At 38.7% G+C, this 26,975-nt stretch overlaps 1 protein-coding gene across 1 annotated transcript; it reads left to right on the top strand.

Moving 5' to 3' along the window:
• The first annotated feature begins 5,016 nt into the window (after positions 1-5,016).
• Positions 5,017-26,091, top strand: LOC111861739. Its single transcript, XM_023846568.2, has 2 exons — positions 5,017-5,327; positions 23,382-26,091. The coding sequence occupies exons 1-2, from the start codon at positions 5,199-5,201 to the stop codon at positions 25,332-25,334; spliced, it is 2,082 nt and encodes a 693-aa protein (XP_023702336.1). The 5' UTR covers positions 5,017-5,198; the 3' UTR covers positions 25,335-26,091.
• The last annotated feature ends 884 nt before the right edge of the window (positions 26,092-26,975 follow it).

The following is a 26,975-nucleotide window of genomic DNA, read 5'->3' as shown; positions in this document are numbered from 1 at the left end:
TCATGAGTATTTTGCTAGTAGAAGCGCATGCCGGTCATGGTGGCCAAGCAGTCTAAGGCATGCACTGCCTTNCCTTCGTTCACTTGGAAATCGGGATCGTGGGTTCGAATCCCACTTAAGGTATGGATGTTTAGTTTGTGTGTGTGTTTTTTCTGTGTTTGTGTACAGGTAGGCCTTGTGACGAGCTTATCACCCGCCCAAGGAAGCCTACCGAATGTGAAAATTCTAGAAAAATCGAAGTGAACGGAGAAGTTCATGGAGGTAGGCCTAGGCCCACGGGGGCTGCAGTGCCAAGGAAAGAAAAAAGTGGAAGCACATTCACAGTCCTAAATATTTAGTTCTAAATATAGTAACTACCAGGCAGACTTGAGTAAAACCATAATAGAAGAATTAAATTGATACCTAAGTGAACAACAGGTGAACTTCATGGAGGTAGGCCTATGCCCACAGGGACTGTAGTGCCAAGGGGGGGGGGGGGTGAACAACAGTAAAAAAAAATATATGTATGAGTTATGCCCAAACGAATCCACGAGCCAGTACTTTTAATGCAGATTCTGCAGATTAATGTGCTAAAAATATATAGTAACATTTCGAAGTACATATCTTTTGTTATCTGCTTGATGTATACATAGGCTGGAATTAAACTACAGTATTCGATTTCACTATGAACGCACAGAAAACGGATTGAACTCTGTATCTCAAACACGATGCAACTGTCTGTTCACGACCCTAGAAAAGGGCAATAATCTCTTGCAGCTATAGCGGACGGTCTTAGCACTGAAGAAGGAACCCCTCTAGCTTTCTGTTGAATAGCCATTCTTTCATTCTTCTGTCCTTCAGTCAAAAGATTCGAAAATCTGAAAAGTGTATGCATTGCTAGCAGAAGACCAAATGATTTTATTGCTTCCATCTGTTTTATGACACCAGGGACTGCTAAATTTGTCAAGCGTTTCAAGCAGTAATGAATTTATAATGCAGAAGAACTCTGGAAACCATTTTTGTAGTATGCATCGAAATTAAAAGGAAATAATTGAAAATAGAATATCACTCTTTGTATAAAAATTTTCAAATCTTCCGTTATATTATGCGACACTATGTTCTTTGCTGACAGAAACAAATTTAAACGCAGAGTAGCAGCGGGCATTTAAATAAACTCCGACCAGCTCAAGCTTACCACCATTTCAGAAGTCCTGCCTTTAAAGGTTAATGAAAGCTTATGAGTAATAACAGTTCAATAGTACATTCTGATCTGAGTGTGTGTGTGCGCAAGTGGTGCCCAGTGGTACAGTCTGTCTATCTGTGACACCACCCTACCAACTAATTTACTGATTACTGGAGTCGTTTACAGCCGATGTCAGTTCATAAATGCTCTCCAAATACTAGAAAGTGTAATGGGTTAATCTGACCAGTAAGTTTTCTTGTCCTAGAAGCTTAAGATTAAAATTTATTGATCAGTTGTCTCACCAGATACTTCATGGTTCGGCTGTAAAGTTGTGGCTTTCTTTTTCGAAGGTCTTTGGTTCGGTATTGATCTTCATCCAGCTCAAATTTTTCCTTTTGCTGACATGAGCCTCTCAGAAATTCAAAACCTATGATTGTGCTTTTATATTGAACATGTGAAACTCTGAGTGGAAGAATGTCATTGAATATTGAGTGGAATAGGCTGTGATGAGGTAGGGCTGAAATATGCATATGTTATAGGTGTAGTTTTGTTTTTTGAAATCACAAACTTTCGTTTCACAATCAATGGGAGTAAAATGCGTAGAAGTGTTAAAGACATCATGCATAAATATTTACGTATCACAGTGCATGTAATAAAGGTAGACACTTAGAAAATCAATTTGTGTATATCCTGAGAGCCAATAAAGTCAGTCTGTTGTTGAAATTCTGGATTATAGAGCGCTCATTAGTGCATGTAGGTGATTTTGAAATCAGGGGTGTATGGCACCTGACAGAATGCGACATCAATCAGGAGGAGATCAGGCAATGCAATTTCACTGTAGTTACAGCCTTGCATGATTGGCTGTATGTATGTCACATTGAATCATGTTTTGTCGCATGCAAAAATACTCTCTGTGCCATTGTTGTTATGGTGCCGCCAAAATCATGTCATGTTGATCTTGTAAATTCAGTACATAAGAGTTAACGATATTTTAGGAGCCTTCAACACAACAATTGATTGATTATAAAACCTATATTAAGGTGTTAATACTCAGTATTATTTTCTGTTTTCCACCTCATGTTTCAGTCTTCAGAGATTGTAGCCAGGTGATCTTTGAATACATATCTGTTGTCATAGAATTTCCAGTTTAAATTGATCCATTTTTTACATTTAATTTTCGAGAAGTGTTATTTGTGGAAGGTTCAACTACAAGATTGTTTTTAGTACCCTTAGTGAGTGGTTGAATTGTTCCTAGCAATGGCTGCTGGTCACAGAGTCACCGCATAGTAACGGGTCTATATGCCACAATACACTGCAGAACAACTGGACACAAATTCACATCTAGACATGTTACAAGAACTCTACAAGGCATAAACCACATAGTCACCTATAAAATCAGAAACTCCTTGTGTTGACTAATCACCACAGCCTTCACACACCAAAAAACATCTGCGACACAAAAAAACGTCTGCAACTACAAATGTCACAACACCCATCAACCAACGCCCTAAATACACCCCCTCCCATTTGCTGATTTTTATTAAACATTTTATCTAAATTACTGAAGGTACTTGATTTTAACTTTCTGTGTATAACTGTTCTGTCATAAATAATATTGTTTTTGTTGATGAAAATTAAATGTATCTATTTTAACTGACAATTCAATGGCAACACATATATCCCAAGGCTACATGACTATAATCTCTGCAGATTGAAACATTTAGTGGGATATAGAAAATAAAACTGAATATTAACTCCTCAACATAGGTTTTATAGTCAATTGGTTCTTCTGTTGACAGCCCCTGAAAATGCCACTACTACAAAATACACCACAGGATGCAAGAATATAATTCGGTTGTGACCTTGGCCAGGGATTGAACCCAGTTGTCTTGTGTTTAATGTTTATGCCCAAACTGTGGTCCCTAGCAAAATGCCCACAGATGAGAACAAATACCAGTAATTAACCTCTTGGATTTTAATGTCAAGTATACCTCATTGTAGCAGCAAAGTGCTGCAGCACGTGGTGTATATATAGACTTATCTTCAGTTTAAATTGAAATATGCTTAAGAATGTCTTGTATAGATGACATCACCAATCAAATGCAGGATGCTTTTGGAAACTGAAGAAAATACATGTTTTCTATAAAGCAGTTAGAATTCTAACATCCTTCAACAGATATTTGCTGGCTCTGAAAAGGGGGCTTCAAGGGGTTCATTGGCAGACCTCTTTCATTACCTCTTCCACGCCTGCTGCAGGGTCTGTCAAGCTGTATTTGTATTTATTTCAGATGAGACATGCCTACAGTGATCCGTTTGCACAAATATAATGCAGCAGTTTGGGTGCATAGCATATTCATGACATACTAAGCAATGGAAAATGGAAACTAGAATTTTGCCTGTCTTTTTGCATGGGTGTGAAGTTTGTTCTCACACTGATGGTAAAACATAGGCTCAGGATATCTGAGTACTGAAAGTTGAGAATATTTGGATGTAAGAGGGAGGATATGACAGGAAGATAAGGAAAATAACGTATGAGAAGCTTCATAATTTTTTATGTCCACCAAATAATATTATGGTGATCAAATCAAGGAAAATGAGCTGGACAAGGCATGATGCATGCATGGGAGAAAAGTTTTCACAGTGTTATAGTAGGAAAACGTGAAGGAGAGAGATTATTGGGAAGGTGTGGACTGGATTCATCTAGCTCAGTATAGGGACCAACAGTAGGTTTTTGTAATGAACTTTAAGGTTCCATAAAATGTGGGGAATATGTTTACTAACTGAACAGCTGTTAGCTTCTTAAAATGGGATATGCACCCTGGAATGAGTTAATTGGGGCCCATAGCAACTGCATGTAATATGAAGATTAACTCCAGTTCCCTACATGAGCCATAAATACAGTAATACATGACTATACTTCAAAATAAAAACTCCGCTGAATAGTGCTGCAGTAATTGGTCCAGTACATTGCAGACCAAATAAATCCCATAGATATTGCTCTGAACGTTCGGCATCTTATGCAGGTAATCAGCTGGGAACTTTGGATGACAAACTGAAAACAGATTTCAAACAGAATGACCCGCATTTTTCAACAGGAAGCCTCTCATGTTCTTAAACTGAAAATCTACATGCTAAGGTTTACTTAGTCATGTAAGAAAAATGACCCCTAAAATGTACCAAATGAAACCAAAACCAATATGACTTAGCAGAATTTGTTGTAGGGCCACTATTCCTAATTTGTTCAAGACTGGTCAGGTAATTTGGTCCCTGTTATGTGGAGGTGGCTGGACACTCATTGAGCACTGGTCTGTTAATGATTTCAGCCTTGAATGTTACAGTCTCCTGGGATCAGATATCATTCAGTCTCTAAGATGGATAGTAGCACTTAATGAAGAACCTGCTGATTCCTTCAAGGTGTTGGTAACATATCCCAGAAGAGAGTAATGTTCATGGTAACCAAGATGAAAGCTTAAAATCCCACAAATTTAACCTTAATTTTGTCTCCTGTTTTCATATAAGGAGTGTCAGTCCATCCATGTCTGTGTTCATAAACTGTACAGTAACATGAGTTTTTCTTGATAAAGTGAAAGAAACTGAAGGTTGTAAGTTGTGCGGCTTTTTAAAATTATTTACCGTGAATTAATTTATTGCTTTTTATATATAATATCAATTGATAAAAGTAGTAATGAATAGAGAATAGGAAAGGAAGCATAAGGAAGCGTTTCAGCCCTAATTTGAGGTTCTATCTGAGCAGTCACCTGGAGAGACTGGGAAACCTCAGGATAGCCATTCTCTGTGAGGAGATTTTAACCTGAGACTCCAGATCACGTGGCAGAAGGCCTGTCAACATGAACACCATGTGTGGTAATTTATGTTAAAGTGAATGAATGGCTTTATTATCCATGTGCATTGGAAGATACAACTTCAAAAATATATATTTGTGCTATGCTTTTACATTTCCTCAAAGCAATTGTTCAATAAAACATAAAAACACAACCGTAATAGCTAATTGTAATGTTACTGCATCATCAGGCAAATGTTAAACAAACACGAACCAGTATACCAGGCAGTTTGGGCTAACAACACGGACTTTGACGAGGTTCTAATCTCACCAGTCATGATCCAGGACCACATGCCTGACAATGTCCTCAGTGCACTTAACAAGGTAATGCCAGTGTTTTGCCATTCATTTTTTATATGTTTCTTTGTGTGAAAGAGAGTAACGCTGTCACTGTGTTTATACTGACAGGCATATTTTCTGATTATAATAATGTTGTATAAAATAACTGTATGTCACATTCACAAAATAGAACAAAAACTCTGGTACTGTCATAATGTTACATTTCAGCATCCTGTTGCACTGTATAGATCTGACATAGGAGCTTTTATGCTGTAGTAAGTGCAATGTTGTTAACGATTCCTTTGTCAGACACTATTTCACTATGTGTTTTGGCCTAACTGACCCTTTTTAGGTGTACATGAAAGGTTTTTATGGTTAAGAATTTTGCTGCTCACTTTAATGAGGTTTTCTTTCCTCCTAATGTAGTTGCCTCTGGTTATTTTGGTTATGTGTGTGTACACTTGAAAATGGCCAGTTAGGCTGAAACATACAGTGAAATAGTGTCCAACAAAGGAACAGTGCACGACATTGCACTTAGAGGTGCAAAAACTTCTAAGTCATTTCTGGTACTGTCACTTGTGATAGGACACATGACTCTCATTCAAGACTCCAGAGTCTGTGATATGATCAGGTTGCACACTTTCTGTGCACATAAGAGTGTCTCTAACTTACTTTTCAATGCAGGAGTATTGTGATTCAGCTGTGGTTGACAGCCCATGTCCCTTCTGCCAAATATCCAGTAGTGTCACAGACACTAGACAGACTGCTTGCTTCTGTCCTGACTTTTTTTAAGCTCATTTATTTATCCATTTAAAATATACGTGTATGTACTTAAGTTAGATAGTTACCACTTTATGTTTAAAAAAATATAATATAATATAATACAGTGAGGCTTTTAGTCCAGTAGGCAACAACTTGTAAGCTGTAAAACAACCTGAATTTGCAACTCATTCAAACTGACATTATAACCCACATTCTCAAAGTCATCAGAAGCAAGGGAAGACTTCAGTTCAAGTGGTTGAGTGAGTGAATAGCATTCTGTAAGTTACTGATCTGAAAGTTCCCTTAATTATTAAAAATACCCAATCTTTCATAATAATATCAAAAATCATGAAGTAACTCATGAATTGCTATGTAATGCTTTCGATGTAAACCATCAACTCACAAAATAATTTAAGTGTCAGGCTGATGGAAACTGCAGACAGTCATGTAGGTGTTGCAGATTTTCTGGATTCATTTTCTTTCTGCTTCTTGATATCGTTGCTTTCACCACAATTTCATAAATGGCATCACATCAAATCAAGTAATGGTTTTCATGATAGCTTCACTGTCTTGAGATGGCAAGTGTTCTCACTTAACATTGCATCTCTTCTCTTGATAGCGCTGTTACCCATTAGGCTGACAATCCTTTCTGCTGCTGCCAACTAACTACAACAACTTCAATATTTTCTTGGCTTCTTCAGTAATTCCAGAATTCTGTTATATACAGTAAAATTATTTTGTCAAAATGAGTGTATGTTTCATGACAGTTGCTTGACTACTCAAGTAAAATTTTCTTTCTCCCCCTCTCCCTCCCCCCTCCCCCCACCAAAACCAACCAGAAGGGGAGAATTTCCAGATTGCAGACACCAACAAGCTAAAAACAGTCAGAGTTAGTTTTATGGGATTCAGTGTCATTTCTTTCTTGTGTGCTTTGTTTTGTGAGGCTGTCAGTATCTCAGACTACAGAGCATTGAATGGTAAATAATTAAGTGAAAATATATGGAAGAAAGCAGCTGTAGTGCAGTTGTGATCCTGCTCAGAATGTGGGGGGGGGGGGGGCNGGGGGGGGCACACAGAAGACTTCATTCAGAATTGGCAGTGTCCCAGCAACAACTGCAACAAATGTAAGTGTGGAGCATTGCCAGTGCACCATCTGGCTTACTTATTGTTATTGTTGAGTAGTCTGTTGTTCATATTAACAGTACACACTGAATCAGCTGTGTTAGTAATCCCACTTGTCTTCTGGTTTGAAATTAATCAGATGACTCTGAGTTTCTAATTTGTTAACTGTAAGGGCAAGACTGTTTTACTACCCTTCATTATCTTTAATTAGATGAATAGCTTGTACACATCCTTTGATGTCCCTTCCTGTCTGTTGGTCTGTAATGCTGCTGACAGAGGCAATAGTCCTAATATAACAGTCAGAGGAGCCAGGCCCTTTATAAATGGTATGTTTTATAGTTTTCTTCCTACCATCCCAATTGTTTTTTTAAAAAGTGCATGAAGTGCTCAATATACTTCTGTAGCTCTTGTGCTATGTGCCATTTATCAAGCATGTAATTCTTGGTTAGTTTTTTTTTTTTTTCTAAATCATGAACATTACCATTTAGCTGTATTTGATATGTGGTAGAATTTAGAACTCTGAGGTTTGTCAATAAGTTACTTCAGCTGTTGAGCTAAGACAGTGGTTCCCAACCTATGGTTCTCAAGTCTGTGGGAAGTTAGTGAAATTTTCCCAGGAATTCACAGAAAAATATCAGTAATGGCTTATTTTTTGTGTTCTTAGTTTATATGATAAAGACAGTAAGTCATTCTGTTTCATTTGCGACAGCATGTGTTTTGAGAAATTGTGTTCAGCCCATTTTTACTCCTAAAACTACTTTTTGCTTTTTCATATGTATCTTGTGTTTTGTAAGAAGGTGATGCAGCGTTGAGTGATGGACAAGTATATGGCAACAGTGGATGGAGAAGTTGTCAGATGGGACTCATGGCACCCCAATTCCATCTCTCAGCAAGTACCGTTACCATAGAGATCATGGATTATTTCGGCCTGGTTCTTTTATTTTTCCATGTGCTATCATGTACTTTGGTGAAGTGACTTTTTCTCTCAAATGGCTGTTAACATTTCACATAAATTTTTACCTGACTAGATAAGTGGTTAAACTGGAAAGCGTTAAAAAGGCAAGAAAGAATGAAGTATCAGCATTAGTGTTGCACCAGATCTGGTATGTGATAAACCAAATTCATGAGATCAAACATGAAGTGATGTAAGAGAGTTCTGTTTCAAGAAAAAAGTGTGACTTTGAGAGTACAAAATTTGGATTTACGTATACTGGTGTAAGGTTTGGGGTTCCCACAGTAGTGGTTATGAAGAATTTTGTTTTCTGGGATATGTATAATGCTTTGTCATCTGGTGAATGTCAAACAGTTAAAGTGGTTTCTAGCTTGGCCTCCTCTTCAACCCTGAAGTTGGCAACATGTTCCTCTGAAATGTCAGTTGACTTTCAACTGAATACAAAGAATAATATTGCAGAAGACAGGACACTACAGGTGATCAAGAGTATCCAAAACTGCTCGACCCAATTTCTGGTGATGTGTTCACTAATAGCAGTCTTAAACATTCTCTTCATCAGTGGCATTTAGAAACCAGTCACCCCACTGAAATCAAAAGCCTTTTGATTTTTTCAAACAAAAATGATTGAATCAAAATTGATATTACTAATTTTATTTTTACGGCAACTAATGACAACGAAAATTCATTTGAAACATCATGTTGAAAGAGTTATTGAGTAGCAATCGCTGCAGAAAGCCCATTTTATTGGGGAAGGCTTAATTTGTCCATTCAGCAGAATTGATTCGATGATTTAAAATTGGCACCAAGTCCATATCCTGGTAGATAGCATGCTGATTGTTGCAGCTGTGTTGAGAGTAGTTCAAAGCCTATTAGTCTCCATGGAGCGTTAATCATGTGACCATCAAACATTTGCTGTGGAGTGCTTTTTTAAAAATAATGATTCAGCTACTTAGATGCATTGTGAAATTAAGGAAGAAGTTAACATTGGAAGAAATGGTAAGGTTCTGACACATCAGACCATTTTAAATTGGGTAAGTCAGTTTAGGGCAACTGCTTCTGCCTTGCCCTAGAAGAATCCTGGCTGTCCCTGAGCAGTGAACAACCCAGAAAATGTGGAGAGGGTGCAATTGGCCCTACAGTAGAGTCCACGACGCTTTACTAGACGACATCCTATGGCACTAGGCATCTCAGACAGGAGGGTTAGGAGAATGTTACACATGGATTTCCACTTTCATCCATTCAGAATTCAAATGCTGCAAGAAATAATTTTGTATCAAGCTACTGGAAATGATGAACACACTACCGCAGTTTCTTCCAAACTTGATAACATCAGATGAAGCACATTTTCATCTAAGTGGGTATGTTAATAAGCAGAATTTCAGGCACTTGGCAGAAGAAAACTCATGCTTACTGCATTAATCATCTTTGCCTAGCCAGAAGGTCACAGTATGGTGTGGACTCAGTTCATTTGGCATTTTAGGACCATACATTTTTTAAGATAGTGACAAATATGCAGCTACGATAACTGCTGAGCATTATGTGGCCATGCTGAACATAATTTTCTGCCAGAACTATGCTGATGCCACAACAGTATATGCTTAGTATGGCTTCAACAAGATGGTGCGACATCTCACATGGCATGAATCTCCATGAAAACAGTTTGAAAAATGTTCCCCAGATGTGTCATCTTGAGAAATGGTGATGTCAGTTGGCCTCCATGCTTGCCAGATTTATTCCCATGTGACTATTTCTTATGGGGATATTTAAAGTACAAGGTCTGTTAGAATCAACCTTCCACCATTTATGAATTGTGGGATTCCATCAGAACTACCATTCTGCAAATTCTAGTGGACATGCTGAGGAAAACAACGGCGACGTGCAGAGGATTGTTTGTAGAATAGTGGAGCTCATCTAACTGATGTTGTCTTTAAAAAGTACATATCACATGGCATGCTTTCCTACATACTTCACAAATCTGTGTTTCTCATATTCACTGAAAATAAATGACCCATTTCACGAATTTAAATCATTTAATATATTCTGCCACACTCTGTATTTCAGTACCTGTTCAGAAAACATGCTGCAAGGAAGGTTGACATGATGCCACTATCAAATAACACTGTGTCCCATTGCATTAATGACATAAAATGATATAGAAACCACTGGCATTCGCTGCAATAAAAATACTTCATATTGTACCTTCTAGTGGGATGAATCAACAGATGTAACTAATCTTGCTGTTTTATTTGTGTTGGCACAGTATATTGATGAAGGTACAGTTCAGTAAGATCTATTATTCTGCAGATCTTTAAGGCAGTATGACTAGAGAAGGTATTTTTAACTTCATTAACAAATACTCTTAGGAAACTGAAACAGACTGGTGTCAGGGTCAAATGATGACAGGATGTTATGCTGGATTTGTGACACCAAAAATCTTTTGGATGCACTGTGGCTTCCACAAAGAAACTCATGCCTAAGGGGTTAGAGTCGGTGCTTGGATAATGCAGTGAAATCAGTGAATTTCATCTATCACAGGCATGTCCAACTTCAAACGTGTTGTGATCGACTTTTTAGTGTCAAAACTGCCAGTGATCTACCACTCCCTCCTATCATCGTACCTCGCTTCAAGCAAAAATATTGGTAAAAATAACACAACACATGATTGTTGTTGTAAAAGCAACATACATTGCAAGTACAGACCACTTTAACACGTATTTTCCCTTCAAAATCTGAATATAATCATATTATAATACAAGTGAATTTACATGCTTTTCACATATAATTTCCTTATAGGCCTATGAAATCGACCAACAGTCGTCCCACCATCGACTGGTCAATCGCGATCAACATGTTGGACATGCCTGATCTATGGCATGCATGACCTATGAATTTTTGGTGCAATTTTCCAGAAAATGGGCAGTATGCACAATTGTTTGTTGGCTCACACTGAAGTTAGATGGCTCTTGCATGTTAAAACCCTTGTACATTTGCTTCAGCTTAAAGAAGAAGTATTTGTGTTCTTAAATCTGTACGTTCCAATGTAGAAAATAAGTCTTGCAGGAATTTTCTGTGTGCATTGCACTGTCCCTTCCTCTTTGTACCACCTTTCTACCTGAGTGTCTTAGTAAACAACCCAATCAGCCATGGATCAAACGGAAGAAGGACACTTACTTACACGGGACCCACAAGTTAAGCTACAAGTGGAAGACTCAACAAATAAATAATAGAAAAGAGTATAAGTGCATAAGAGAAATAATGCTCATCTCCAAACATAAGACCACTTCAGCCAGTAAGTAAATAATGAAGCCCAAAATGCAATAAGTGGCCTGAAGAAAATAAGGAACCTTAGTACCGGCTTCATGTTGCCTGCCAGTCCAAATTAAACTTCTTCCACTAATTTAGTTGATAGCAAAACAACTTACCATGTAAGTGACACATGGCTCACACTGCATGCTTGTTAGGCACTGACAAACCCAGTCACTTTTAGAATGGACACTAGACAGAACTTCCAAGCCAACCTTTCAGTGAGGGATATACCTAAGCAATGGGTTTAGTGAAACAGCTGCAAAGTCCGGGTGACTGAGATAAAGGTAGAAGGAAGTCAAGGATAAGGGTCACATGTGTGCAGGACAGTGGATGAGGCTGAAATCTATACACAACTTCTTGTGTGATCCAACCAGCACACTGTCCAATTCAGCTATTCCATATACTCGTATATATAAATAAATTCAGTTGCTCCTGAAGACTGTGAATATTACATCTAAAAGTCACTAAAGCTTTCTTTCAGAGATTCTGTATGCTTTGTTTATTGTGATGCAGACTTATGCTTCTTGCTTCATAATTTTCTAAAAGACCTTTTTTAGAAACAGACATAGCAGTTATGTCAAATTAAAAAAATCCCAAGTTTGAATCTAGGTTTCATCAGCAGTTCTGTTTATTCTTCTGTATCCGTCATCTGTCAGTTGATCTACAGTTTAAACTGTAGACTCTGTTAAAAACATCAGCTGCAAAAATGAAATGTTTTCCATTAGATTTGTCATCTGCAGAAACTAACTCATTTTTCTCACATCTGTCTAATTTCTGCAGCTTAATGTACAGTGCCAATAATGAATGTCTGTTAATTATCTTACACATGCATGCTTACAGTATTTCTTATATTAATCCAAGAAGGCAAGAACTTGAGCATTTATGCACTTTGAAGACTGATGGATATTCTTTTCTTCATTTATACTGAAGGATGTCTGTTGAGTACATGGTTTGCACAAACCCTCTTACTATGGGTTAGCCAAGAGTTCTTCTTCTGACCAGATGGACAAGTTATTTTCTGTGTTGCAGTTAACACTTTTTGTAGTGGGGAAGAGAAATGCAGTCATAGACATATGGTGGATCTGTTTCCCTTGTAGACACCAGATATTTACTTCAATATCTGTAAACTCCTTAGACCCACCACAGAGAAAGCCAGTAATACTGAATTGTTTGCAGCCTTTTGAGCAATACTTACCTGACCTGTAAATGCTGCTCAAATGCTTTTATAATTATGGAAGATGTGAAAGTATGTGTACCTATTATTGGATGAGTGTCAAAGCCAGTGATTAATGCTGTCAGACACTGAGAGAAACTATGTTCTAATAGTGCTGAGGTCAAGCAAGCATGAATCTATACATCCATTCCACCATATGCCATCATGGTGTAGTGTTTAATTAGTTAAGCACAGGGACAGCTTTACCTTAGTTACCTAACTGTTTTAATGTTAAGAAGACTGAAGGAAGACAGGGAACAGGAATGACAATATGATGGACAAATGAGTGAGTGGGTTAAGAGGTATGCAGAAAGGAAAGAAGGTAATAGAAGTGTGAAAGAAATAAAGAAAAGGTTAAAAAGGGGTGAGGAATAAAGAACGAGTGACTGAAGAGACTAAATCTAGACATGCACTTAGATATCACAGGCAGATGATGGGCTATCTTGTTCTTTTGTGTTAATGTTTAACGCATAAAGATACAGTTAAACTGTAAGCAGTGGCAAATGAAAGAACTTTCCATTGAATTTCCAATATACTTTACACTAGTTAAGTATATGTATTAGTTAGGGAGTCCATGGATATCTAAATGCTGAATACTCAGTAACATTTGGTTTCTACAAGCAGTAAAATGATTGATAAACCAATGTCTTGATGAAGATCTATCTAGTTCATAGAATGCTTGATTCTCAGAAGAACAGTCAAAATCAATACACACTAACTTAAACTCTATATAAGCCTGCTTACACTCATCATTTTTATATATATGTGAAGTAAACTTGTTTGCTTTTAACGTTTCAGTTCTATCGCTGTGATGTGTCTAATGCCAAGAATCTCATTTCAGTTTCTATTTCCTTTTTGTTGCTGTGTAGGTTTTATCTCACTCGAAGCGTTTTAATGCTGAAGTAGTGAGGCCTTACGTTCATAGTGAAGCAAATAATACCTGCTACTATGACACAAGGTATGACACACCGGCAGCCCTCTGTACGTATGGCACAGCCCATTTGTAAAGATGATGAGCAATACTGCTTTGCAATTTCTCCAGTAACTATGTTATCTGTATGCAGTGCTTTTATTCTGCTGGCGCACATTGGTATGCAGTACCAATACCTTTTTAAAAATGAAGTATTATTAGAAGTAAATTAATATTTTTCTTGGAATATGATCACATATAAATCACTATATCAAATATTTTAGTATGGAATGTATATGCAATACAGGGCTTGACATCCCCTCTTTTTTAATAAATCTTGACTTTTTACTTGTTGATGCAATTACTGACACTGTCTTTCTGAAAAGAAAAGTACTGCCTGATGTAAGTGTGCAAAGCAGAACTTCCCAGGTTCTTTTAATAATTTAAAATGCCATTTTTCTTATTTACTTTTTGCTTCCTAAGCTAGCTACTTTCTTGTCTTGTGTTGTAGTGTGCATGCTATACTGTACTCACCACTTCGCAGAACTCATCCTATTTCCAGAGGATAATGATACAGAATTCAGTGAATATGTGTAACTTCAGCTTACAGGGTGTAGCCATGTCACATAGTTAAGTTGTTTGCTCTTTCAGCATGCATTATAGACACAATCATCATGGTAAATAAGGTAAAAGGAGGAGTATACTGGTGTGTATGTCTCACAGTAATAGTATAATGAGGGTGCAGGTGTGCGGTGTGGTTCACAAAGTGGGAAAGAGTATCCCACTCCATTTTGGCCCCCTCCTCCTTCCCCTTCTGTCCCTGAAAATTGTGACTGCAGTGTGTGTGATGAAATGTTGAATCAACTTCAACATAGGATGTAGCTAATTGCAAAAAGTGAAGTTAAATGTTAGATACAGACTGTTAAAGACTAAGGTTATGAATACAGTATATCCATTAACTTTATTTCAACATATGCCAGCTGCCCAGTCATCTATGTGTGTGTGAAGGCTTCATGAACAACACTCACGGTCATTGTGTGTGACATTTACTGAAATGTAAATTGAAATAATGAATATATAAATCATCTGTAACAGATTTAAATTTACCAAAAACCAAAAAGAATGAAATGCAAGTCAGAAATATTTACTTCCCATGCTGCACTGGCTATCCTGATCTGTGTTTATGTGGTGACCAAGAAATATGTCCCATTTACAGCCAGCCATTCATTATTTTGCAATTATATGTGTGCATAATGATACACCAGCAGGAGAAAGAGTTTACAAATAAAGATGTTTATATAAAGGATTAGCAGTAGTATTCAGTATAGCACAGTACTGGCACATACTGGAATAATGACAATTTCAAACAGTATCTGGGTACTATGGTCACCAAATAAGTTGAGCTGTCACTCGGGGCTACAGGGACAGGAGTGGTGACTGTCAGGATGCATACATCACTTCTTTCTACTGTCTCTGCGAAGTAGGCAATACCCATCCTCTGGAGCCATAGTTGAAACTATTAATTGTATTAATTTATGACAAAGTGGGAGAGGAGGGGGAAACTGTTATGTTTAAAAAGCATAGAAATTACAATCTGAGAAAACAAATATATTATTAGTATGGAAGCAAAATTTAAAACTTTCACACAAATAAGTAAAATAGACTTAATTTTCCTACAATTTTCTTGAATAAATGCAAATCCAGCAAAGCCCAGTGTGTGTGCTGTGACTTCAGCACAGATTTTTAATCTGCCACGATTTAATGCCAGTTAGGATTTTTACTTGACTTAGAGGACATTTCAGAATTAAAATATCGTGAACTGCTGTAAATATTTGATTAAACATCAGGCCTAAACTGTATCCTGAACAAGAACTGTAGTGAGGTGTTGGCACAGAAATTGCAAACTGTAGTGAAGTGAAAGCATAGAAATTGGAAACTGTAACCTGAACAGGAACTGTAGTGAAGTGAAAGCACAGAAATTAGGAACTGTAGTGATGTTTTGGCACAGAAATTCCAAACTGTAACCTGAATAGGAAATTTGGTGAGGTGTTGTCACAGAAACTGCAGACTGTAACCTGAACAGGAACTGTAGTGAGGTGTTGGCATAGAAATTGCAAACTGTAGCCTGGAGAGAAACTGTAGTGAGGTGTTGACACAGAAATTGCAAATTGTAGCCTGGACAGGAACTGTAGTGAGGTGTTGGCACAGAAATTGCAAACTGTAGCCTGAACCGGAAATGTAGTGAGGTGTTGGCACAGAAATTGCAAACTGTACCCTGAACAGGAACTATATTGAGTAGATTCTGAAGGGTTCTGATGATGGTGGATGACACAGAATTCCTGGGTTTTTGGACTTCCTCCATCAATTGGAATTCTAGGTAATAGAGGACATGATGTTTTGCCATTTCCAGACGATGGAAAAAGTCCCAAAATCCAGTAATTCTGTGAACATTATTGAGGTTTTGGCATATAGATTTCAATCCATAGCTTAAGGTATGTACAAAAACAATTCCTTCTGTCCTTCCCCCATTTTTGAAGAAATACGTTATACATATTCCAACAATGATTTTAAGTGTAAGACACATATGTAACAGACATAAAGCCGCTTTCCTAAAGTTCTTGTGAGCTACAGTGCATGTTGGCTATCAATGAACAAGGCACTGTGTACCATTACCATATGATTTCATTTTCAAAGGTTCTTAATCACATCTATATATTGTTGTCTATGGAAACTACCCCAAGTTGACCACAGAGGTGGCTTTGAGGGTGCAATTTCCAGACTATGAACAGGGTGGCAGGAGAATGGCCCAAGCCAGCACAAACCTTTTGTATGTGACATTCATATTTAATTGATACACTACCAGGAGTTAACTTATGGTACACTTTTCTTTAGATCCTTATGCATAACATCATCTTTGTCACAAAATACAGGGAACTTCTTTATACACAGAAGGCTGTCTTTTTAACTTCCTCTTATGTTATGTTGTGTTTTCTTATGGTGCCATTTGGTAGGCTGTCAGTTGTGTGTGTTGTTGTAATGGCAAACCCGTGTCTCTCTATTTGTGTCAGAATGGTCCCTTTCACTTCACATTGTTTTCATAATTCAATATAAATGTCCAGGTTCCTTTGTGTTTTGGAATGTAAGCTACACATATCATGGAGTACTGTATCCAGATTCTTGTATCATACTAATGTCACTGTGTCAGAGTACTGTCTCGTTATAATGCTGTGATCATGTATCATGAGCACACCAGTCTTACATCTGTTAGATGTCAGCACTGTCAGATTCATCACTTCTGGAACTCTGAACTCATTATTTAACAATTCCTTGGCTGAATAGTACAATCACCTTGCATATTTTAAGCATGTATAAATGACCTTGGGATTAAATTATTTTGCTGCAAGCTACACAGTAGTGGCTCACAGCTTAACAAACCAGCCATTTTCAAATGATGAAATAATTACATCACATCCTTCTCTCAAGGCTAAATCCATATACAGATGAAATTGTTGGAGATAATCAGTGTGGGTTTCAATGTTACAGCTTAACTACTGACCAGATCTTTTGAATTTGTTAGATACTGGAGAAAAAATGGACGTATAATGAGACAGTACATAAGCCATTCATTGACTTCAAGGAAGCCTATGATTCAGTTAGGAGGGAGATATTGTACAATATTCTCATAGAGTTTGGAGCATCATGAAACTATGTAGGCTGATTAAAATATTTACTATAGGATTCTGACAATGGTGTATAACACATAGAGATACTGGGTTTTCGGACTTTATCCATCGTCCTGGTTTTAAGATAACTAAGAAAAAACACAACGTTTCAGAAACTGAATCTGTTTCCATCCTCAGCTGAAGGAAAACACCTATTCTGTTGGGTCCCTCAATCCAGTGATTGAGGCTAGCTCTTTCTAAGGGACCCAACAGAATAGGTGTTTTCCTTCAGCTGAGGATGGAAACAGATTCAGTTTCTGAAACGTTGTGTTTTTTCTTAGTTATCTTAAAACCAGGACGATGGATAAAGTCCGAAAACCCAATATCTCTATGATTAAAATATATTTAAACGAAACATATGGTAAAGTCAGAATTGGTAACTATTGGATAATTTTCATGCCCAAAATGTGTCTAAAACAAGGAGGTGCTTTACTGCCACTGCTTCTCAACTTTGCTTTAGAACGTGCCATTGGGAAGGTCCAGGAAAACCAGGTGGGACTGAAATTAAATGGGACACATCTGCTGTCGGTCTATCCTGATGATGTGATTATACTAGGTGATAATTTAAATACCGTAAAGAAAAAACACAGAAACTTCAATTGACGCTAATAAGAATGTTAGTCTAAAAGTAAATGCAGAGAAAACTAACTATATGTTGCTGTCTCATCACCAGAATGTGGGACAAAATTATGGCATAAAGATAGCTAATAAATCTTTTAAAATGGGGCACAGTTCAGATGTTTGTGAAGGACAGTAACAGATCAAAATTTGATTTTTGGGAAGAAATTAAGATTAGATTGAATTCAAGTAATGCTTGCTGTCAGGTCTTGGATATTTAATTTTTAACAATTTATCATTTTAAATGTACTTTTTATTGACATGTTCATTATCTCAAGGCAGCACTGCCAATTGTAGATCTCTGGAATGAAATAAATATGTATGTATGTATGTATGTCATATAGTCCAGAACCTTTTGTCTTCTCATCTGCTGCTTAAAAACGTAAAAATTAGAATATGCAAAACTATAATTTGCCTGTTTTATCATATCAGTATGAAACTTGGTCTGTGACATTAAGGGAGAAATTTACACCGAGAACAGGGTGCTGAGGAGAATATTTGGACTGAAGGGAGATGAAGTGACAGGAGGTTAGAGAAAACTGCATAATGAGGAATCACCAAGTCAAGGAGGATGAGATGGCCAGGACATACTACACGAATGGGGAATGCATATAGGATATTGGTGGGAAAGCCAGAAGGAAAGAGACCACTAGGAAGGCCAAGATGTAGGTGGGTGTATAATATTATAATGGATATTAGACAGACAAGATGGAGTGGTATGGACTGGATTGATCTCATTGAAGGTAGTGACTGGTGGTTTGCTCTTGTGAACACGGTGATGAACTTCCACCAAAATAAGACATCTTGCAAGTTTCCCACCTCAATTATTATGAAATGAACATTCGAAGGTAGTTTGTTCATAATTTCTTAAAAAACTGTCTCTAGTAGTTACATGCTCAACTTGCAATCTGTTACCATACTTACATTTGTAACCAAGGAACTTGTTATACCACTACTCCATAGCATGCACCTTGGTAGGTACTGAGCTAGTCATGTTCTTTCCTACTGTCATGGAACTTAAAATGTCTTCATTGAGTTCATAAAAGCCCACCTATAATGAATTGCATGAATTCAGTCCTCTCCCTGTTGCCCTGAAATCCATTCTTATATTACACTTCCATTTATCCTTAAGTTTTGCAAGTTGTTATCTGCAAATCTTGATGTTTTCTGACCAATGATGTATACTAATTTTCATTTATGTCACATAAACTAATCCTAAGTGAATGGAAGTTTCATTTATCTTTCTGTTAATCACTATTCGCTCTCTTGGGCCCTCCTCATTATTATGTCACTAAACGTACACATATCTGCCGCCTGTAAAACTCATGATGTCCAAGTCACTAATTTCTTTGCCAGTTCTTCTCTCTGAAGAATATCTTTAAATATTCTTGTTTTACCATTTGGTACACATTATGAAGCTGACTGCCCCTAACAGACACTTTGTGTTATTGTATGGTGGAACTATTGCGTCCTTAGCAGATAAGAAATTATCCAAACCCAGTAATGTGTTATGACCCTGAAATTCTAAAGAATTTTAATATTCTAAAAAGATGTAAGATTTGAGGTTTTCATGGCGGTGACTATGAAGAAAGCAGTCTTCTGGGATGTGGCGCCATGTATTTTTTTTTATTGCTAGTGGGGTGGGACTAAGTCCCTGTTACTGCGGCCTCTTCTGGCCTATTGTACCAGCCCCAGATGATATGTGAGGGTGATTGTGGAGCAGTTGGTGGAATGAAGATTGGCAGAGGAAACCGAAGTACTCGGAGAAAACCTGCCCCAGCGCCACTTTGTCCATCACAAATCTCACTTGACCAGACCCGGGCTGCCGTGGTGGGAAGCCAGCGACTAACCTCTTGAGTGGCGCCATGTAGATGTGTTCTTTTGTTCTGCTGAAAAAGTCCCCTATTGATGAGGAGGTCTGCCAACAGCTACGACCTCAAGGTTCCAGGCCACCTAGACTCTACGGGTTGCCGAAGATCCACAAGCCTGACGTTCCATTAAGGCCCATTATGAGCACTATTGGCTCTCCTACCTATCTCCTGGCCAAACACTTGGCTGGCCTACTGAGCACATACACTGGCAACTGTCCGCACCACGTAACTCCATGGAATTTGTCCATACAGTGGGCTCTCTCCATGTCGATCCCCACGACATAATGGTCAGTTTTGATGTAGTGTCACTCTTCACCAGGGTGCCTATAAAGGATACGATGGATCTGCTAGGACAACATTTCGAAGAAGACATCTTGAGACTCTTCCGCCATGTCCTGACCACCTCATACTTCAACTTCAATGGCCAGTTCTATGAACAAACCGATGGTGTGGCGATGGGCTCACCACTTTCTCCGGTCATCTCTAACCTATATATGGAGGACTTCGAGGAGAGGGCACTTGACTTTGCCCCACACAAGCCCCACTGCTGGTTTCACTACGTGGACAACACCTTTGTCATCTGGCCACATGGTCCCGACAAGCTCAAGGACTTCCTGAACCACCTAAATAGTATCCACCAGTGCATTCGGTTCACAATGGAAACCGAAACTGAGGGCCACCTCCCCTTCCTCGATATAGATATTTACAGGAGACCCGATGGTTCTCTGGGCCATAGAGTGTACCGCAAATCCACCCATACAAACCTCTACCTTAACGCTGTGTCCCACCACCACCCTTCCAACAAGCAAGCTGCACTTTCCACATTGGTGCACAGGGCTAGAGCTCTTTGTGATCAAGACAGCCTACATGCGGAGTTGGTGCTCCTGGGGACGTATTCACGAAGAACGGATACAACAACCGCAGATCCACAGAGTTCTCAACCGTCGACTGAACATCAGCTGACCTGAAGATAAACTGGGCTCAGTCGCCTTCCTGCCCTATGTCGGGACTGTATTCAACTGTATCTTCAGAGTGCTGTCCCAGCACAACATAAAATCAGTGGGTCTGCCTCCAAACAAATTATTCAGTTTCCTCCGGCGGGTCTACGATAGCCTGGGACTAAGGACACCGGGTGTATACAGTATCCCATGCGAGTACGGCAAGGTCCATATTGGGCAGACGGGCCGCTCCGTGGACACGAGGTTGAAGGAGAATCAGCGGTACATCCATCTCAAACATCCGGACAAGTCAGCTGTAGCTGAACACAGCATCGATTTGGGGCACCGCATTCAGCTTCAGAATACCTCCATCCTCGCCACCAAGACCCGATATATGGATCGCATCATTAGGGAAGCCATTGAGATTGAACTCCATCCCGACAATATGAACAGAGAGGTGGGGTGTCGTCTCAGCAAGTCATGGAAGCCTCTCATCTGTTCCCTCAAGAAACCCACGGGACCTGACGCCAGATCCACAAGGCCACGCAGTCCATGACCGACTCCCATAGCAACCCCCCAACTTAAAGGTTAATGCCCTCCCATTAACTTTGCCTTTCTCTCCCCACACAATATCCTATACCTGCTCTAACATTGCTCCTGCTCCCCAGACCCTTCCCCTCTCCCTCTCCACTGATTTCCCATGTAGACCTGTCCCTTCCTTTCCTGCTCTCATATAGCTGAGTTTATTTCCGACATTAGTCTGCTTGCACCTGCTCTCACTGTTTCTTCGCTTGCGGATTTTCATATTTTTCTTTTTCCTTCTACCCTGAAGATGGAGGCGATACGTCCCTCCGAAACGTCAGTTAACACCACATCTACACGGCGCCACATCCCAGAAGACTGCTTTCATTTAAAAAGATGTTTGTTTTATCAGGGGTACACAAATGAATGCAGATTATGAAATTATATTATTTTATTTTCATTTCCCTTAGGATTTGTATTGAAGTGTAATTTATTTATTTTCTTAAATTTGCACAAATTCTTCCATACTTGATGTGTGTTGTGTCATGAGCACATGGTTTTAAGTTTGTGTTCCATACTTGCGAATTTGTTTATATTCTTGTTGTGAATAAAACACGGTGCAACACTACAACCTGTTATCCTCAGTTTATGATCACACAGTGGGGACAGACTGAAAGCTAAAAAAAATGTATGAACATCATATTTTGTTATTGATTGTAGGCAATTCAGAAGTCAGTAGAATGGCTTCCAGAGGCAGAATATTCATACCAGTTTCATAAAAATTAGTCAGCTGGATCAAACGCTTAACAAATTGGGAAAGGGGACTCTCATGGAGAGCTTGGTTATCTCTTAAGCATAGTTTGTTTGTTAAGGGTGGAAATTTGGTCCAAATATTCGGTTTCAGAGGCACTTCTAGCACTAGCAGGAAAAATGAAACAAGTGTACTTTGAAGGGCATTAACCCATTATCCATATATAAACAGTATCTAGGACTTACATACAAGGGGGTGCTGCTCGCCACTCTTTGGCAGTGAAATCTCTGTTCTTTTCCGCCATTTTCACTTAAGATCAGCAACAAACATTAAATAATCAGGTTACATTTATGAAATTTAGTTCAGACATATACAAAACAATAAACTTTAATGCGATAAAAGTATTATTAGTATAAAAATTGGTGAAATAGGAAAAACCAAAGACTTATCAGCACCCTTACGTATTTAGTCCCCTATGATTTTTTCAGCCCAATTTGTATTGTTTTGAAGAATACGCATGTGTTCAGTGCTGGTATTTTTAACGTTTATGGCCTTAAGCTAGATTTCACAATTGACTGATGTCTATACGCAGTAGTGTTAACAAAATAAGTGAATAGACCTGTGCCCATTGAAGGTTGAATCTTGTCTGACCAGTAGATTCCCACTTACTTCACTGTCTGAACTTCCACAGCTTATAAGTCACTTGTTAAGGAAACTGAACAGTTGGTCGACTACATGTACCTATCCATTGGTATCCCTGTTGCCACATGGGCACAAGTAAATATATGAACCCCCTTAATACCTGAAGTTCAACTGGTCTGTGTTTTATTATCCCAAATTAATAAAAGAATTGTAGCAAGTTTTACACTTTCATCCTCCTTCCCCATATTATACTTGTTGAGGGACAGACTACATTCAGTGCAACAGTTGTGTGATGCTGCCTGTGACATCTAGACCAACTGAAATACTTTTTTTAGCTCCAGTAGTTTCCTGATGTTGAATGTTTTGGTTTAGAATCTCTGTAAACCATCTCAGTGTCCATGTGTTTGAAGATAATCTTCAAATGTTGACCTTCATGCAACCACATTCAATGTTTCATGTCCTGTTTAATGTTCTGTGATTTATTATGGCACTCTTGAAGCCCGATACTTGAGCTTACAATACTAGTAACAATGTTCATTACATATAGACAATTTTTTTTCAGTAGTTTTGAAATACTACAGGCAAAGAATGCCATATCTTTAACACAATTAAATGTACCGCATAGCAATTAGAGTACAATTTTTAGAGATTGATATATCTCAGTATGTTGTGCACAGAAAACAAGGCAGGTAGAAGAGCATATGCATTAAATGCTTGTAGATACAAAGTCCTTTTTGAACTATGTTGCCTCAAGTTCATTTGTTTTATAGGTTATAACCACTGTTGGCCCCGCCAAGCCTCAGCGTGCTGTGTCATCCAACAACAATTCTACAGTAACGTCAACAGAACATCTAGACTCTGAACGCTGTCACTTATTAGCAACCAATGGTAATGCTGTGCATGGATCTCCAAAGGCAGTCACTCCACCCCACAAACTGTGTCTTGAAACAAGCTTCACATCACTGCAAAGTCCATCTTCTGAGGCACATCAGAACACTAGTCTCAACTCATCAACCTGCAGTCAGATTGTGGGTGCAACTGGTGGGCATACTATGGTGAAATCCTTCAATAATGGACTCCCTCATATCACTTCACCATTTGCTCTGCATCCAGTGCTCTCATGGGAATATGCATCACTTTTGGAGGAACAGCTCCTACACAGCTTCCATAACTGCAGTAATGTTGAAAGCAGTGGTGGTGTTAATGGTGGTCCATACTCATGCAACATGTTTGGTGTAAACAGTGGAGGAGCGATGGACTCTCAAAAGACATTGAAGGTTGATTTGATTCATGATGACTGGTTTGGCCTAGCACCTCTGGCAACACCAGAGTCTCTCTCAGAAGTGTCTAGCATTAGTTCGCGAGCCAGCAGTCTGATGCTCAACATTGACAGAACGCTCAAAGACATGTTTGGACACCACAGGGGTTGCATGCCTGCTTATGTCGGCCCTAGGCTGGTAGATAGTGGTGGAGGAATTGCATCTTCTCCATTATCAATACATGGAGGACATGGAAGTTCAGTTGGTGTTTCACATTTGAGCTCAAAATCACCAAGGTTCTTCAGAACATCAAAAGGTGTAAGTGGTTTAGTAAATCTAACTTCTGCAGTCCCAAAGCCAGGAATAGATACTGTAAGCACAAGACATACAAATTACTCATCTGGAGATGATGACCTTAGTTTTGAATCTGCTCAGCAGCACATTTCAAGTGATGATAGCAGCTCATCTCCTGACAATTATAACAATTCAAATAGTGAAGTGTTTATTAGTGTTAAAGGTACTCCATTCTCATCTGCAGACTTGGTTACTGTCAACGTTGATGTTCATCAAGATGAGAAGCCCCACTCTCAGGTTAAAGCCATGTGTTCACCCCCATCCCAACCACTCCACTGTAGTTCCATTAGATTCCTGCAGCCTACTCCTCCAGCAGACACTTCACTGGTGATCATCAGCTCATCCCCCAAGCAAGTGACATTTCTCACACCACAGAACTCCATGAGTGATGAATCAGATGGGGAAGTAACAGAAAGCCTAAGTTTCCAACAAGATTCCATGTTAGTTTTAACCAAACAGGCAGTTGTTGACAGTAGGACAGTAGTGTTAGAAAAGAAAGACTCCACATCAAGCCTAGAGAGCATGATGGTCTTGCATCTTGGCCAACAGTCGAACTGTGTTCCTTCTGTTGATGATGACAGCCACGAACCCACCAGTGAGAAGCCACTTGCAGATATGAGGCACAATCTGCCAGGGGGTGCTTTGGAAGATGACAGACAGAAGAAAACAGTCATTCAGAATGAGAGAATCATGTACTTTGCAGACAGTATCAATGTACTTAAGCCAACTTTCTCTTCTACTGATATGAGTCCAGTGATGGATGACAATAGTTTCTGTAGTAGCAGTACTGGTAACAACAATGTAAGTGATTTCCAGCTACCTGTTGCCAACAATGGGAGTTCTGTGTTTAAGAAGCGGAATGGTAACATAATGTCTTCTCCATCTGTGCTGCGACACATGAAGGGTCCGAGTGCAACTAGTGTGGAGACTGGACTAATGGCTTCTAAGATAAGCCTTCCAGGCCATGAAATGAGCCTTGCTCATGTCCAAGTGATGGAGTCTTTGCCCCTCTTATCGAATATTGGAGAGGTTCATGACAAGGCTGCATATGCTCGGAAGAAGTATGTGTATCCTGTCACCTCAGTGGGTAAAGGGGAAAGTAGTGTGTAAATTTGTTAAAGTGTCTGTAAATTACTTTATAAAGCGCAAGGTTTAAAATTGAAATATAAATTTGAAAATATGAAATTGGTGAGTTGTTATGAAACAGTAAATAGAGGACATACGATACTCACTTCCCTCACTCATTTACAGCAATGTGCATAATAAAAAGACATCAAATACTATTTTGATTAGTGTACAACAGCTGAAGACTGGGCTACAACAGAACCATGACTAATCAGTTCTCTTAAAACCATTGTGCCAAAACAATCACTGTTAATCTGTTTGTAACGTATAATATACCATTTACTAGCTTTCCCATCTGTTTCATAATGAACTAATGTTGTCATTAAAGTTATAACCAATTCAGGCATACAACAAAACTAAATATATTGTATTCCTGAAACTGGAAACCTTTCTATATAATTGATAACTATGAGCTTGACATCAGAAAGGTGAGTGGACATGCTAGAAAACTGTAGTCATTGCTGAAAGGTATTCACCATGTTAAATTCTAGATGAGTTGACAGATTTAAAGTTGACTCGGTGGTCTTTATTATATGTAAATTTTAACTGAATGACTATATTGCTAACCAGCGGACAACGGAAGCTGAAGAAGTGACCAATTCGTAAATCAGAACCAAGTCAGTCACAGTGAAATGGAAGACACTCATAGTCCAGTAAGAAATGGAGCAAGTTTTAGACAGTGAGTTGTTTTCTTTTTAATTCCCATAGTGGGGGGTGGAGTCCAACTGGGTCCACTTGTCACGGTGGCCACTGATTGGCCTATTGTAGCCTGCCCTGGGTGATTATGATGATGGAGAATTTGGTGGAATGAAGATTGGCGGGGGAAACCAAAGCACTTGGGGAAAACCTGCCCCAACGCCACTTTGCCCACCACAAATCCCACTTGACCAGACCCGGGATCGAACCCGGGCCGCTGCGGTGGGAAGCCAGGGACTAATCGCTTGAGCTAATGCGCGGCCTATTGTGAGCTGTTAAAATTAATTGTAATTGTAATAGAAGTGTCAATACAATCATCCAATTCAGAACCCATTACTACTGGTCACGGAAAACCGGACACATGACAGTGTACTTAGTTTTGTTTGTGTTTACTTCTAGACCAATATCCTTACTAGCGTCAACTAGAGCGTTTGTGTTCATTATGGTATTTATGTTATAACCCTGTAGATTTACATTACCAGCATAGGATAGAAGCTTATGTGTCCCAGTTGATTTTCCTGGACCTTCTTAATGGCACATTCTAAAGAAAAGTTGAAGGCAGTGGTAATAAAGCATCATGTTTTTAGGTAATTTTGAATATGAAATATATCAGACAATATTTACCTATACATAGGTTTTATTTGAACGCATTTTATGATTACCACAATCTCAATGACAATACTGTACAATAGTTCCCTCCTAACTGAAACATAGGCTTCCTTGAAGTCTACAAATATCTGATGTACTGTCTCATTGCAGACGTCACGTCTGATGAATATGTATAAGAACACAATGGAAGGGAAGCCTTCAGGCCAACATTTGAACCAAGCTCCTCAGAAATATAAATCTAGAGCAGAACTTGTAGACCAAGTTTTTCTGTCGGAAGGTTTCTCTTCAGTGAAGGTCAATACAGTGAGTTTATGGATAATG

This window comes from Cryptotermes secundus, unplaced genomic scaffold (assembly GCF_002891405.2).
Source record: "Cryptotermes secundus unplaced genomic scaffold, Csec_1.0 scaffold309, whole genome shotgun sequence".
Classification (NCBI taxonomy): domain Eukaryota; kingdom Metazoa; phylum Arthropoda; class Insecta; order Blattodea; family Kalotermitidae; genus Cryptotermes; species Cryptotermes secundus.
Note: the sequence above shows the minus strand (reverse complement) of the source record. Positions and strands in the feature narration are given on the sequence as shown.